General features: G+C 41.6%; 1 protein-coding gene across 7 annotated transcripts in view; it reads right to left on the reverse strand.

The window, feature by feature from the left end:
- Positions 1-274: 274 nt before the first annotated feature.
- Positions 275-14,664, reverse strand: part of FZR1 (fizzy and cell division cycle 20 related 1) — a 1,382,318-nt gene continuing 1,367,928 nt past the window's right edge. For all 7 annotated transcript variants that reach the window (XM_044054101.1, XM_044054103.1, XM_044054098.1 and 4 more), the window contains one exon: positions 275-2,607. In XM_044054101.1, coding sequence (XP_043910036.1) covers positions 2,566-2,607 — 42 coding nt within the window. In that variant the 3' untranslated portion in view covers positions 275-2,565. The remainder of the gene's footprint in view (positions 2,608-14,664) is intronic.

A 14,664-nucleotide genomic window follows, 5' to 3' on the forward strand; every position in this document is an offset into this window, starting at 1 on the left:
ACTCTAGTTTCTATCTCACTTCAGTGTGGACAAATGCAGTTTAAAGAATATAATTTAACTTGGGTAATGACTTCTGGTGCTACATGAAAGAACTGTTTCAGGGTAAAAATTTAACAAACCATTCAAAATAATGGTTGACAAACAGCTAATGTCTTCCACTAAGATAGTGAACTGAATTAAGCTTTGCTCAAAACAAACACAGTTTCAGGACCGTAGAGTTCAAATTCGCATATGGACACGGTGATTTAAAAAGGAATCCACACACAACATGCAGTACTTCTTGTCACATTATGTTTAATGTCAGTTACAACTTTACCAGAGAATTGTTACAAGGTTGACATTTTAAACAGTTTTCTTTTTTCACTCACAATGCTTGCTTAACAAAACAAGATGCTTGAATTATTGGTTATAAACTCTGAATACTCTTCTCTCTCTTTAAATATCTAACAAACTGTACAATTTGGCAGTCCCAGAATTGTTGTAGCATACCTCATATATTACATGTTCACAACAAAAAAAGAAACAAAAAAGGCAGACAGACATATACACTCCAATAAAGTGTTCATCACCAGAATAGTCAAGGAACAAAGGCAAACACCAGCACTACAACTTGCAGACATAAAAGCCAGATAAGTATTCAAAAGGCGAGTTGTGTTTCATTTGGCAAGAGTAACATTTACCTCCAAGTAAACTGTCAAGACAACCAGGAGGTCTGTGAAGTCTTCACTTAAGAAGATTATGCTCCATGGTCAAGTTAAACATAAATTATGAAAATAAGTCCAAGCCACAACAGTAGTACACTCCTGGAGTTGCTTCTGCCTTTTCCACCACTGCAGGCAGTAGTCATGATGCCATTTAAAACAATGACATTCAAATGAAGAAGGGAAACTTCTGCATCATCTTTTTACAAGTACCATTACTGTTTCAAGGGTTACAAAAATGTTGACTTTTTGTTTTAATGTCTACTAATGGATGTCAGATGATAACCTATAAAATGTAAACAGAAAATCAGACAGTGGTAATGCATATTGGTGAAGCTATCCTTTTTACAAGTCTGACTGGCAATACACCTGCCCATTTCTATATTTAAACAGCATTCAATGTAACACAAAGAACTGCAATAAGGAAACAGACTACATCACAAACATAAAAATAACTAAACATTTACAGAACAAAAACCGATGGAGTTTTACAACACACTTCACAACACTACAATCTACACAGCATTTCCCAAAAGTGAACAAGTGCTTCCCATTTTGAATGTCAGGCAAGCATAATCAAAACACTTCACAAAAAAAAAAAACAAAAAAAACAAGGTACATTCGAACACTTTTCTTCACCTCATTAAATATGTTAAAAAAAGTAAAAAAATAATAACCATACACATTTTTTTATGTTTCATGATGCCCCCTACCACCCACCAAGAGCCATCTGCTCCCACTAATGAATTTTCTGATTACATATCTTTACGTACACATGGTAACCAATGACAGCAAATAATTCTTGATAATTCTGACATGGTTAATTAAGCACATCACAGTGATCAAACATAACCAAAGATGGCAAAGAATTACTGATAATTTTGACATGCTTAACAGTTTCAAATATTCAAGTCAACAATCTCTATTCCCTTTATGAATGATCAAAATCCTTGTTTTAAAATCTTGATGATTAAAAAAAGGCAAAACATGTACATGCATACACATATATATGAATGCATCATACATATGGTCAACACAGACATGAATGTTTCCACTTAACTAAAACTAAAGCACAAATGTGTGTAGATATATGCAACACGTACATAAATAATATACATACATTTGCATGTTTTACATACACTTTTCTGCTCCATCAGTTTAGACAAAAAAGAAATATAAAAAAAATCAGAATAGGATATGATTAATTTTGGCAGAAAATGCAACTCACCAGCATTATTCTTATGACACCATAAAGTCTATGATTTGGTTAGGGGAGCTGACCTCTGTTAAAAGTGCTGCACAAAGATATTTTAGCATTAGATAAGTATCCAAACAATGAGGTTCAATCAGGACAAAAGTACCAACCAATGCCTTCCAGCGAACAGAGTTATACCCTTTGGATTTTCACTAAAACACTATCCCCCCAAATAATACTTGATAAACTATGCCAAATTTCAGCAAAACATGGTGGTCAGTCAACTGTTCCACCCATACAAGCTCTGGACCAACAACATAATGGTGAAGTAAAAATGAGGTGCACAAGAAAGAGGTTTAAACTCTCCACTCTTGCTCAGAAAAGCACAGTCATTCCTTTAGGAAACTGTACACAAGTCAAAAGATAATAATCAACTTCAACCCTCAACCCACTTTTCAGTAACAAAATCTTTTAAGTATTAATCCTGTTGCAATCTTGCTGCTTGAAAAATGGCCACTGGCAAACGATAACCATCCATACAGTGCCTTTAACGTACTTGATAATTTTTCATGTTCCACCCTGTACATTTTGTTTCAGTAAATAAAAGTCTTTGTAAATTAGTGGTACTGTCCTTCAGACATCTCAGAGTCCAAAGTTAGGGTAATAGGATCATCGTATTCTTGTGAACAAGTTAAGGGCTGACACAGACTCCTATAATGAAAGAGAAAAGTAGACAATTACAATTTCTGAAAGTTACTGTTTCATTTCAGTATTAAACTTTTTTTATTTATCAGAAAATGCTTTAAAGAAAATTATCAAAGCATGTAGAAAAAGAAATATTTCTGGAAGCTGGTGTAACTGCTCAAGCAGTATTACCCTACTGATGTCACGGTTTACAGCACCACAACTAACAGACATGAAATCACACACTAAAACATGAAGTAAATATATCCAATTATTAAAATTACTAAGCAAAAAATCAACTGCATTCACGGGATAATACATTGCGCTTACAACTTCTGGCACTACTTCTTTAATATACAACAATTATGCAAGTCTTGTATTTCTCTGTTCCCAGCAAAGTCTTTCCATTCACTCTCTACTTGTGCATTTGGTACTTAAGTTGCTAATTTAGAGAACTGCTATAAAGGCAGGCACTATGTATGCACTGCATCACTAAACAATTGTACAAGCAGAAAAATCTCTAACAAATAGTGCTTCAGCGTTTTTTTTCTTTTGCTACTGAGCATCTTATGGTAGAGCAAAACAAAACAACTGTTACAACAGCTACATGAGTTCTTGGTTACAAACACTCACTAAGAATAATTCTGGAGCTTACTATAAAAGAATGCAGGCAGGAAGCAGCAGTAGAAGTGGAAGTAAGAAGATGAGTCACCCAAAACAGTAGCTTATTGAAGACTGTAAAAAAAACAGTATGCTGTGCTTCTTTCAGTTTCAACACAATAATGCATGTAGTTACCGGGTCTATGTTCAGTCATCGAATAAAAAAAGTACATCAAACTTTGTGTCATTTGCAGTGTCTGTCCTTGGCTAGAGACAAAAGAAGAATCAATGCTGTCCTCACCAAAAAGGGGCAACTAAAGAGTTTTTCTTTTTGGAACTTTAGCAAAATCCTTAGAACGGAGCGGTAGTGGGGGGGGGGGGGGGGGGGCAGAGAAACTTCTCTGTCCACTGAAAAAAAAAAAAGCATCTGTTCTCCAGATGGGAAAGGGTTCCTGGTACAAAAGAAGGGAAAATATCTGTTGCTCTCTGTGGCAAAGGGATCTACATGAGGTGTCCCCAATGTTGAAGGATGCCCATGTCTGTTCAGAATCCATTTATGACGGTCTTCCAAAGCACTGTTTAATGTGTCTTCCAAAACACTGTCCTGTGACGGGATGTTTACAGCGAGTAGGGACATGCTAGTCTGCACAGCTGGTATGATTTTTTTCTTGTATAATTTGTTTTGTGAACCTTTGTATTTTTTACTTCTGTACCACAAATGTTTGACTTGTATTACTTGTCATCTAAATCCAATTTTGTAAAATATTTGCTTAAATTTTTCACTTTGGAGGTTTTCTCCTCAGGCCTCTGCTGAAAAAGGGCACAAGCTCAGACGGACTAACCCGATCAACAAATGTCAAATAAATTAATAAATTGTTGTCCCCTTGCTTGTTTATATATCACATAACTGCTGTGTTATCCATGAATAATCAAAGGGGACCTGGCATCCACATATGTGAAAAGATCTAAATAGCTTGGATGTCATGCCTCCTTTCAGGATCTTGTGTTGCCTTTAAATGTTGGCTGCTATCTGCCCTGGACTCTGCGTACCTGCCTAGGTCCCCCATGCTTTGTCCAAGGCATCTGTGTACATCTTCTGAACTGGGACTGGTGGGAAATAAGAGTCTTTGCTTGAGTTTCACCTGATCAATGCACCATCAGAGCTCCTTCCTGCAACCAGGTATGGGGGATCACGGCATCTGGAGATAAAAATATTGAGGCCAGACTGTTTTCAGGTACCACTGATTTTTCCTCATATGTAATCTGACAACAGAGGCAGCACTGCAGGAGTAGCTGCCATGAATTTTATTCTCTAATCTAATAATAATCTCTTAGGATTTTCCTGACCGAGCATCAGTCAAGGGAGGAAAGGCTGTGAAAATAAGCTGCAAGATTCTGCACTTTTTCCGAGGCAAGAAAGCCTGCATCTTTCTGGCGTCTAGTCTGCAGTCCAAACATACTAGCTCCTGGGTGGGCTAGACGGAGGACTTTCTGTAGCTGACAGTGACCCCAACTGCAGGAGGAGGCTGAATATGAACTGGCGATGTTGTAGCAGGATCTACGCTGAAGTAGCCTGGATTAGCAGATCATTTACATACAGAAACATCTGAATTCCCAGTGTTCAGCAGAATGTTATCACTGGTGCTAGACACTTTGTTAAAGCTCTTGGGGATGTGGAAAACCCAAAGGACAAAGGAGTAGACTGAAAGTAAGATGAAGAATCTCCTGCAAGAGGGGCAAACTGGTATATGGAGGTAGGCATCCTTTAGATCCAGGGATACTAATGACTGAAGAAGTATGAAAAGTAGCAGTGTGAACACAAGTGAGAGCATTTTGAAGGTTGGCACGGTTTAGAAGATGCTTAGCACACAGAAATCTAAGTAAGGATTTCCACTGCTCTTCTTTTCATAGAACTAGGAAGAGTCTGAAGTAAACCCCCCCATCCTATGAATTTTATGGGCACTTGTTCTACAGTGCCTTGGGTCTGCTATTCTTGAGTACATATTGTAGAAAATGGACTTGGTTGTCGGAAGGAAGGGGTATGCCATTCAGAAGGGAAAGTTCTTTCCAGGCCATAGCATACCCCCTTTTCATATAAAGGAAAGCACCCAGTGGTCTGTGGTGTGGTCTGAGACTGTATGAGAAGTAAGCCTTTCGGAGAGTGGTAGGGCAGGACAGAGGGGTTGAAGGATGTTGATTTGTAGATAGTGAGTTTTTCCCCAATGACAGGCCTTCCAGACTTGGGTTCCCTCTGTGGTTTCTCTGGAAATCTCTTTCTGGGAGCCTTCTTTTGTTTTTGAATGAGTCTGGAGTCCATTCTAACAAAAGAAGTGGGCTTGGCTGTGTAACTCCTTGGGTATCTAGGCACAGAGGTTAACAGAATTTGCCTGCAGTCTTTCACTACTGTGCCTTGCTGTTGCAGGGCTTTAAGTTGGCAACCTGTGGACAAAACAAAAGGTCTTTGTCTAAAGAAGAATCAATAAGTTTGGCTTTGAATTCTGGCATGGGCTGACTCCGTAACCATACATACTTGCAAATTACAGAACCAGTAGCTGTTTCTCTAGAACAAGACTTTACAGCATCACACCTGCATTTTATAGTGTCTGGCTGTCCGATTAGAGTGATAAAGGATAACATTTGTTGTTTGGAATCTGGCCTCTGTCAATTCACCACTTTGGTCATCTGGGTTAGATAATTAATAGCCCTGAATGCCACAACCCTCCAACCCAACCTATCCACAGCCCCACTGTCTGAAGAAGGGCACTGGTGTTGGGAAGAAGTTTTAAAGGTTGTCAGGTGCCCCCAAAAAGGTAGCAAAAATAATATATATATAAAAAAAAAAAAAAAAAAAAAATATATATATATATATATATATACATGCATCAATATAAACTTTACCTTCATCTACAAGCAAATGCACCACATAGATTGTAGAAGATATAGAAGGAAAGATAAACTCCAGAATGACTGGGGGATGGCGGGCGGGTAACCTGGACTGCAACAGTGAATACACTCGAACATCTACATTTATGGTAAGTGTACACAACTGTACTATGTTCTTCGTGTTTCACTGTTGCAGTCATTACATTTGAGTAGAATCCCAAAGCTATGGTTGGGAGGCTGGAGCTAAACAGCATTAGGTGCGGCTATAAGGCCCTGCAGAACTGCAGTGGCAAAGCCTACCCTGGACTTAGAGTAGAGAAGCAAATGATAATGCTTAGTAGATGTGTAACAGAACTCCAAGTAGCAGCCTCTAGAATGCCTTTGGTTGGTACGCCTCTGAGAAAGGCTGCTGAATTAGCTGCAGCTCTGGTGGAATGAGACCTAATGCCCTTGGGAACAGGTTTACCATGGTGTAAGTAGCAGAAACGGATGCAGTGGCTTATCCACTTTGAAATTGTCTGCTTTGAAATAGCCTTTCCTTCTGATCCTGCAGCATATGTCACTAGTAATTACTCAGTTTTTCTTAGAGCTTTAGTCCTGCTCAAGTAGAATCTTAGCTGTCTGTGTACGTCCAAGGAATGCAGAATTCTCCCCCCCCTGTTCTGCAGACTTGGATAAAAGGTTGGCAGATGAACTGTTTGGTTAAGAGCCACACTGGAAACCACCTTAGGCATAAATGTAGGATTTGTTCTCAGAGACACCCTGTCTGGGTAAAATATGACAAAAGGCTCTACAGCCAGGAGGGCCCTAATCTCTAAAACTCTTCTTGCTGAAGTAATTGCTAGTAGCAGAGCTGTTTTCCATGGTAAGAACTTTTATCAGCGGTAGCAGCTGGTTCAAATGGAGGTAGGGCGAGCTTTTCCAATACATAACTTAAGGCTCCTCTAAGATACTGCTTTAGTAAAGGATGAGAAAAGATTGGTGGCTCTGTATTGTAATGAGCCGAAATGACAGAGGCATGGATTTTAATTGATGAGAAAGATAGGCCTTTGTCAAGCATCTCAGTTAAGTATTGTAATACCTGAGGAATATTTGGTTCTGCTGTATCAGTTCCTTGTGCTTGATTCCAAGCACATAATCTCTTCCATTTATCAGCATAAGATTTTCTAGTACTAGGCCTTCTGTCTTCCAAAATGACATCCATCACAGCTTTACTGAGAGTTGTTTGTATAACTACATGATCAGCCATGCCGCCAGGTTCAGTGTCTGGAGTTGATTGTGCAGGATCCGATTGTTTTGCTGGGACAGTAGTTGAGGTCTTTGAGGTAAGGTCCAAGCTGGGTATTGAGACAAGTTCCTTAGGACTGGGTACCAGTATTGGCGAGGCCAGTCTGGGGCAATTAGTATCATCTTTGGTTTCTCTTGTCTTTTAGGAGGACCTTGGGAAGAAGAGGCAGAGGAGGAAAGGCGTAAACTGATAGGTTTTTCCAAGTGAAGGAAAGGGTGTCCACTTTCCATGCTTATCTGTGATAAGTCCTTGTGCAGAATCTTTTCAACTGACAATTTTGAGAGGCAAATAGATCTATGTCTGGGCTCCCCCATTTCTCTGTTATCATGCTGAAGACTTGTGGATTTAGTTTCCACTTGTGAGGGTCCATAAGGTTTCTGCTTAAATCGTCTGCCAGAGTATTTTGCTTTCCTGGCAGGAATTGAGCTTGAAGATGTATTTGGTAGGTCAAAGCTGTGTCCCACAGTGCCATGGCTAATCTGCAAAGGGGGTATGAGTGTGTGCCCTCTTGCTTGTTTATATACCACATGACCGTGATGTTGTCCGTCTTTATCAGTAGTTGTCCTGGATGAAGTAAGTCCTTGAAGGCTGTTAGGGCATTCTGAACAGCTAGCATCTCTTTCTGGTTGATATGCAGATACATTTGTTTTGGGGTCCATGTGCCCTGTTGCATCTTCCTGCCATGTGGGGCCCCCAGGCATAATCTGACAAGTCTGCTGTAAAGGTTTGGCTGGCAGGTGGCAGAGTGAAGGCCCGTCCCATGTTTTGGTGACATGCCTTTGCCCACCATAGAAACTTCTGTTGTAGGCAGGGTATGAGAGGAATCATTGTCTCCAGACTGTGAGAATGTTGACTCCATAAATTTTAGGTACCATTGAAGTTTCCTCATATGCAATCTTGCACATGGAATCAGTAGGATGCAAGATGCCATGAAGCCCAAAGCCTGCAGAATTTGTCTTGCAGATAACTGGGTTTTTGTTGCCATCAGTTTGAAGTAAGTAGTCAGTTGCCTTTGCTTGTCTGGCGTGAGGTAAGCCATCTGGGCAGTTGGATTCAAGCTTGCACCCATGAATGCTATCTTTTGAGAGGGTACCAGGTGTGACTTCTTTTAGTTTATTGTGTACCCTAGGCATGTTAGAAGCCTTTTCACAAACACCAGGTGTTGAAGAAGAATGTCCTTGCTCTCTGCTTGTCGTCCAAGTAAGGGTATATTTGTATTCTTTTTTGTCTGCAAAATGCAATTACTGGTGCCAGGCACTTTGTGAAGACCCTGGGTGCAGTAGATAAGCCAAAGGGCAGTGCAGAGAATTGGTAATGCATTAAGCCAGCCTTGAATCTGAGGTATCGTCTGCACGACTGTCTTACTGGGACATGCATGTATGCCTCTTTTAGGTCTAATGTCACCAGCTAAGCATTCTTGCCCAGCATGGGCAGAAGCTGCTGCAAAGTCAGCATTTTGAATTCTGGAATGTCCAGGTATGTGTTCAAAATTGATAAATCCAGTATTGGCCGCCAGGCCTTGTCCTGTCTGGGTACCAAGAACAGTCTTGGGTAAAAACCTTGCCCTTTTTTCTGTTCTGGTACTGGCTGAATGGCCCCCATATATCCATGAGGGACGTAACCTGTTTCTGTACCTCTGTCCATTTATTTTTGGGCAGATCTGGCCAACCGTTTGCCAATGGCAAAGTGTGGAAATGGAATCTGTATCCCTGTGATACTATGTTTAGTACCCACTTGTCCTGGGTGATTAACTGCCAATTTTGAGCAAAAAGTGCTAATTTTCCCCCTAAGGGTGCTGTCAAAAGATAAGTGCTTGGTGTAGGCAGAGAGAAGTCAGTGGGACTGTTTTCTGTAAGTTTGCGTTTTAGCTCCTTCAGATTTGGAGGTAGAAGCGCCCCACTGCTTTGACCTGTATGAATCTTGCGCCTGGTATCTGGAACCCTTAGGGCATCTGGATTTGCCCCTTTGAGCTCTGTCTGACACAGGAAAGGACCAATTCTTTGTAGGCCAGTGTCTACTCAGTCTTGGTGGCTGCACTTGTAAGAAGTCTTTAACAGTTTGCATAGACTTAGCTTTGTCTTCCATTTTCTTTAAAACCTCTTCTGCCTTAATAACAAACAGAGTGTCATGCTGTAAAGGTGCATCTAGCAATTTAACTTTAACATGATCATGCAAATATTGCTCTTTTAGCCAGGCATGCCTCCTAATCACAGATCCAGTAACTGCGGCCCTGCAGGAGGCCTCTAAGGAGTCAAAACCACATTGCAAAGTATACTTTCCAACCTGTTCAGCTGCATGCAATAATTCCTGCAATTCTTTATTTTCTGCACATTCAGAAATCAACTTTAAGATCTTAGCGCTAAAACATATATTAGCCCACAAATATGTTATCAATAATCACAGCAAACATCTAAATAATCTGAAGATTTGGGAACAAATTTTCAATATTATTTTGGCTTAATTCACTGAATCTAGAAAACTCCCTTGTTATATATAGTATCAAACTCAACCCTATTAGGAACCATAGTATTACAAGATATTATCTCTGCAGATAAAAATCTTTATATGTACTTTATGCTAAATATGGAAGCATTCATGTAAATAATGTATATATGTTGTAAGAATGTTGTTAGAAGACTTGTTTGGAAATTACCTGTGTATTTCTCTGTCAAATGTTTGTATGACTAAGGTGAAAAATAATAAAGAAGTATTACTGAAAAAAAAAAGAAATCAACATAATTTTCTGTTTCAGCAATCCCATAACATGTTGTTGATACTGAAGCATATGAAATCGACAGTTTAAGGCTCTGACTGCCAAGGTTGCAGATGTATAAACCTTTTTCCCCATCTGTCCAGTGCCCTTGAGTCTCTGTCAGAGGGGGTAGGATTTTTTGCTGTTGAGGCCTTAACTCCCTTTGGACCCTGTGAAATAGTTTCAGGATCAGCAGCAGGGTTTCTAAATAAAAATGTATGTGAGTCAGGGACCCTGTAATATCTGTCAGGTTTACTGGGAGCTGGAGCTAAGGAGTCAGGGGTCAAGCTGGACTCCGAAAACACATCATCCACAATGTCTAAAACAGGGGGAATGGCCAAAGGCCTGTGCTGAGGGAAAAGAAGGAAATCCCTGAGCCTCTTTTTTTTTATTCTGAGAAGTCTTGACTCTCCCAGTGAAAATGCTCCCTCAAAGTATGCAAGGTTTCTCCAAATGAATAATCCTCAAGAGGAGAAGCAGAAGGTATAGACTCCTCTGCATCAGAATCCTCATAGGGAGGTACAGATAAATTCCTGATCAGAAGAGGAATCAGAAAAAAATAGAAACCTGATCTGAAGATTCATAATCAGTGTCTTGCCTAGACCTCTTATCTGGAGGGGGATTGGTACCCCTGATCAAGGTAATAAGGTCTTCAGCCATTTTGATCATCTGTTTTTTAGGCATAGAGGCCTGTGCAAGTGGCTCATGCATCACTTTTTTAGTTTAAGAAGTTGCTTTTGTCTTCGGTTTTGCAGCTGTCGTCGGTTTGATATACAAATGTTGAGGTCTGAATACACCCTCAGAAGCCAGTGCCTGCTCAGCGGCTCTGGACCCATCCGAGGGAGATATATCCGTCGGTCCAATAACTTGAGTATCTTTCGGCATGCCAGACGCCACATGGGTGTCAGTAGAGGCCTGCGACTCGAAGGTAGCAGGTATCAGGGGCTGCGAAAGCGCCTCACTGAGTACCGGTGAACTGGCAAGTGGCTTAGAAGCTTCATCGGCTTTGGATCTCGACTGCCTTTCTCTGTCCTTTTCTTTGCGTTTTTATGTACTCCGGTAGTCGGACTGCTATCCGATGACATTTCTGGGTAGTTAAATCCGTTTCCAAAATACTTTGAGGCCAAAATATACTGACGCTTAATAGTGCGCTGGTTAAATCTAGCACAAAACCGACAGCCAGGCAGGTTGTGATCAGGGCCTAAGCAAGGAATACAGTATAAATGGAAATCCTTATGAGGTATTTGCTTCCCACAAGTAATACAATTAACTTTCTCTGACATCGGTATGGAGCAAGAAAAAAGTTTCCCCAACGGGGTACTTAGCTTCAGTGAAGACTTCGGTTCTGAAACTCAAATATTTCAGTAGTCGTCCGACCGGCACTTGCGAAATGCTTCTGCTTCAGGCACCACGCGGCAAGAAAGGCTAAAGAAAATGGCGTCGGATGCATGTTTTATACCCCTAATGACCTGACGTCATGGAAGAGGAGACAGCAACAGACGCAGGACCCAAGACTTTGAAATTCAGGCCGACTGAGGGCAACCTGTCAGCAGATTACCCAAATGTAATGACTGCAACAGTGAAGCACGAAGAACATCTTAAATGTCCAGACAGACAGTACCATAGAGAATAACAAGAGATGTCAGCCAGAGGTGCAAAGTGTCACATGCTGGCTAGTCTGCCCCTCATCTAGGGTAAAGCTTCAAAGTGCCCTAAAGGTATGTCAGTAGTGAAAAAGGGGGATAGGTGGGTGAGAAGGAACACTGCAACATGGAAGAGAAGGACATGTAAGGTTATGGTAAGATTTTATACAACTATTCTATGTCCTTCTATCCCTATGTTGCAGTATTCTTAGTGTGGGAGAGTACCACAGCTTAATTAGAGGGAAGGTTGGAGGGAGATGTAGCGGATTCCACAAAATCTTGCAGGATTGCCCCAGCAAACCCTGCCAGGGCTCTGGAGATATGGTCCAATTTGTTGTCCGGTGAAGGTGTGAATTGTGGACCAAGTAGCTGCTTCCAGGATGAAGGCTGTGTCCAGACCTTTGAGGAAGGCTTTGGAGGTTGCCACGGCCCTGGTAGTGTGTGTTCTTACCCCCTGGGGTAGGTGCTTGCCATGGTGGGAGCAGCAGAAGGAAATAGTTTTCCTGATCCAACAGGAAATGGTTTGTTTGGAGACTGCCTTTCCCAGGGCCCTAGGGTGGAAAGATGCAAATATAGTTGGTTAGATTTTCTGAAGGACTTAGTTTTGTCTACGTAGAATCTAAACTGCCTGTGTACATCCAGGGAATGGAGAATCATTTCACTATTGTTAGTCAGAGAGGGGCAAAAAGTAGGTATGTGAATGGATTGGTTTAGGGTCAATTCGTTGACCACTTTAGGCACGAAGAAAGGGTTAGTGCCTAGGGTCACCTTATCCTTATGGAAGGTAGTGTAGGGAGAGCAGGCCGTAAGAGCTTGTAACTCTGACACTCTTCTAGCTGAGGTAAGGGCCACCAGCAGTACAATCTTCAATGTACACATTTGGAGTGTAGCAGCACTAGATGGTTCAAATGGGGTCAGTGTTAGTTTTTCCAAAATGAAATTTGGGTTCCAGGGGGGTAAGATGGGTTTTCTTGGTGGTCTGATGTGTAAGACCACTTTCAGGAATAGTTTGACATCTAGCCTGGAAAGTAAAGGGGGTGGGGTCTAGTGGTAGATAGGCTGAAATTGCTAATAGGTGGAATTTTACTGGAGTATGAAAGATCAGCCTTAATTAGTTCACACACACAGGTAAGGACTGGGGGGGGGGGGGGTCCCTGTCCATATGGAGACACCATTTGGAGAATATTTCCCATTTTGATAAGTATGATTTCCTAGCAGTAGGTTTCCTGGCCTCCCTCATGACTAAAAGCACATCCTCTGAGTAGTGGTATCTGAAAGGGACCAGAATTTTATCACCCAGAGTGTTAGGCCTAACATCTGCTGGTGAGGATGAATTAAAGTTCCCTTTTGTTGTGTGAGAAGGTCCACCTTGTGCGGTAACTTGTGATTACCTTTAGCTAATGAGAGAAGCAAGGAGAACTAGTGTTGCTTTGGCCAGAAGGGAGTCACCAGCAAGATTTTTGGTTTGTCCTTCCCGAATTTCAGGACGACTTTTTGAATGAGAGGGAAGGGTGGGAAAGCATATAAAAAATGTCCCTTGCATGGAATGCTGAAGGGATCTACCCACCAGGCAAGTGGAGAGTAGTCCTTGTGGTGCAGAATTGTATCAATTGTCTATTCTACAGATCTACTTGAGGTGTGCCCCCACCAGTGGACAATGTCTAGAATGGTATCCCTGTTCAACATCCACTCGTGCTGTAGAGAGGATGTTCTGCTTAAAATATCCACTTGTTTGTTGTCCTGAGAAGGGATGTATGTTGCCTGCAGGGTTAAGCTGTGCCTGGAGGCGAGTTCCCAAATTTGTAATGTTATCCGGCATTGGAGGTAGGCCTTGGTCCCTCCCAGTTTGCTGAGATACCACATGACTTTGGTGCTGTCTGTGAATATCTGAAGGGGGCGCGGTTGAAGGATAGGAAGGAAAGCTTTCAGGACTAGAAGAACTGCAGTCATTTCCCTCACATTGATGCGTTTCTTTTGGGGGTAGGATTCCAGGCCTCCTGTAGCATGAAACCTTTCATGGTAGCCCCCCCATCCTAGGTCTGATGCATCTGTATGCATATGTTGGGTTGGGGAGGGTGGTTGTAGTGGAAGGCCTGGGTTCATAAGTATTTGTTGGATCCACCACCTTAATTCTGCTATGATGCAAGGCAGGAGGGTAATCTGTTGCTTGAGGGGACATTGGTGTTGTGACCACACATTTTTCAGGTACCATTGGAGCTTTCGCATGTTTATTCTGGCTAGGGGCAGCATCGGGATGATGGCTACCATGAGTCCCAGGATCTGCAGGAATTGTCTTGCAGATTGATGAACCTGTAATAGGCCTTGGAAGTGAGTAGAGGGAGAGAGAACTTTGACCCGAAGGAGGAAAGCCCTCATCAGGTCTGTTCTGATCCTGCAGTCTAGAAAGATCTTGTCCTGCTGTGGGATTAAAGATGATTTTAGGAGTTTGAGGGTGAATCTCAAGATGTGAAGTAGGGAAGTGGTGAACTTCAGATGATTTTAGAGGGTGTCCTCTGTTTTTGCTAGAATAAGGATGTCATCTAGGTAGGGTAGATTTGGACATGTTTGGGTCTGCAGAAAGCTATGGCTGGGGCTAGGCATTTTGTAAATATCCTGGGTGCAGTACACAAACCAAATGGCAAGGCTGTAAATTGAAAGAGAGCAGGGTCCAGAGAAACATAAGAATTTTCTGTTGGAGGGTTTTATGGAAATATGGAGATATACTTCCTTTAGGTCTAGTATGGGCATAAAGGCCTGGACTGGCAATAAAGGAAGAAAGGTTTAAAGGGATAACATTCTGAATGATGCAACATTTAGGAAGAGGTTTAGAAAGGACAGACCTAGTATTGGTCTCCAAGGGCTATCTTTTTTGGGTACCAGAAAAAGGCTGGAGTAGGAGCTTTTTCCTTCCTGCCCTG

This window comes from Protopterus annectens, chromosome 13.part0 (assembly GCF_019279795.1).
Source record: "Protopterus annectens isolate FY-2018-M chromosome 13.part0, PAN1.0, whole genome shotgun sequence".
In the NCBI taxonomy this organism is placed as follows: domain Eukaryota; kingdom Metazoa; phylum Chordata; order Ceratodontiformes; family Protopteridae; genus Protopterus; species Protopterus annectens.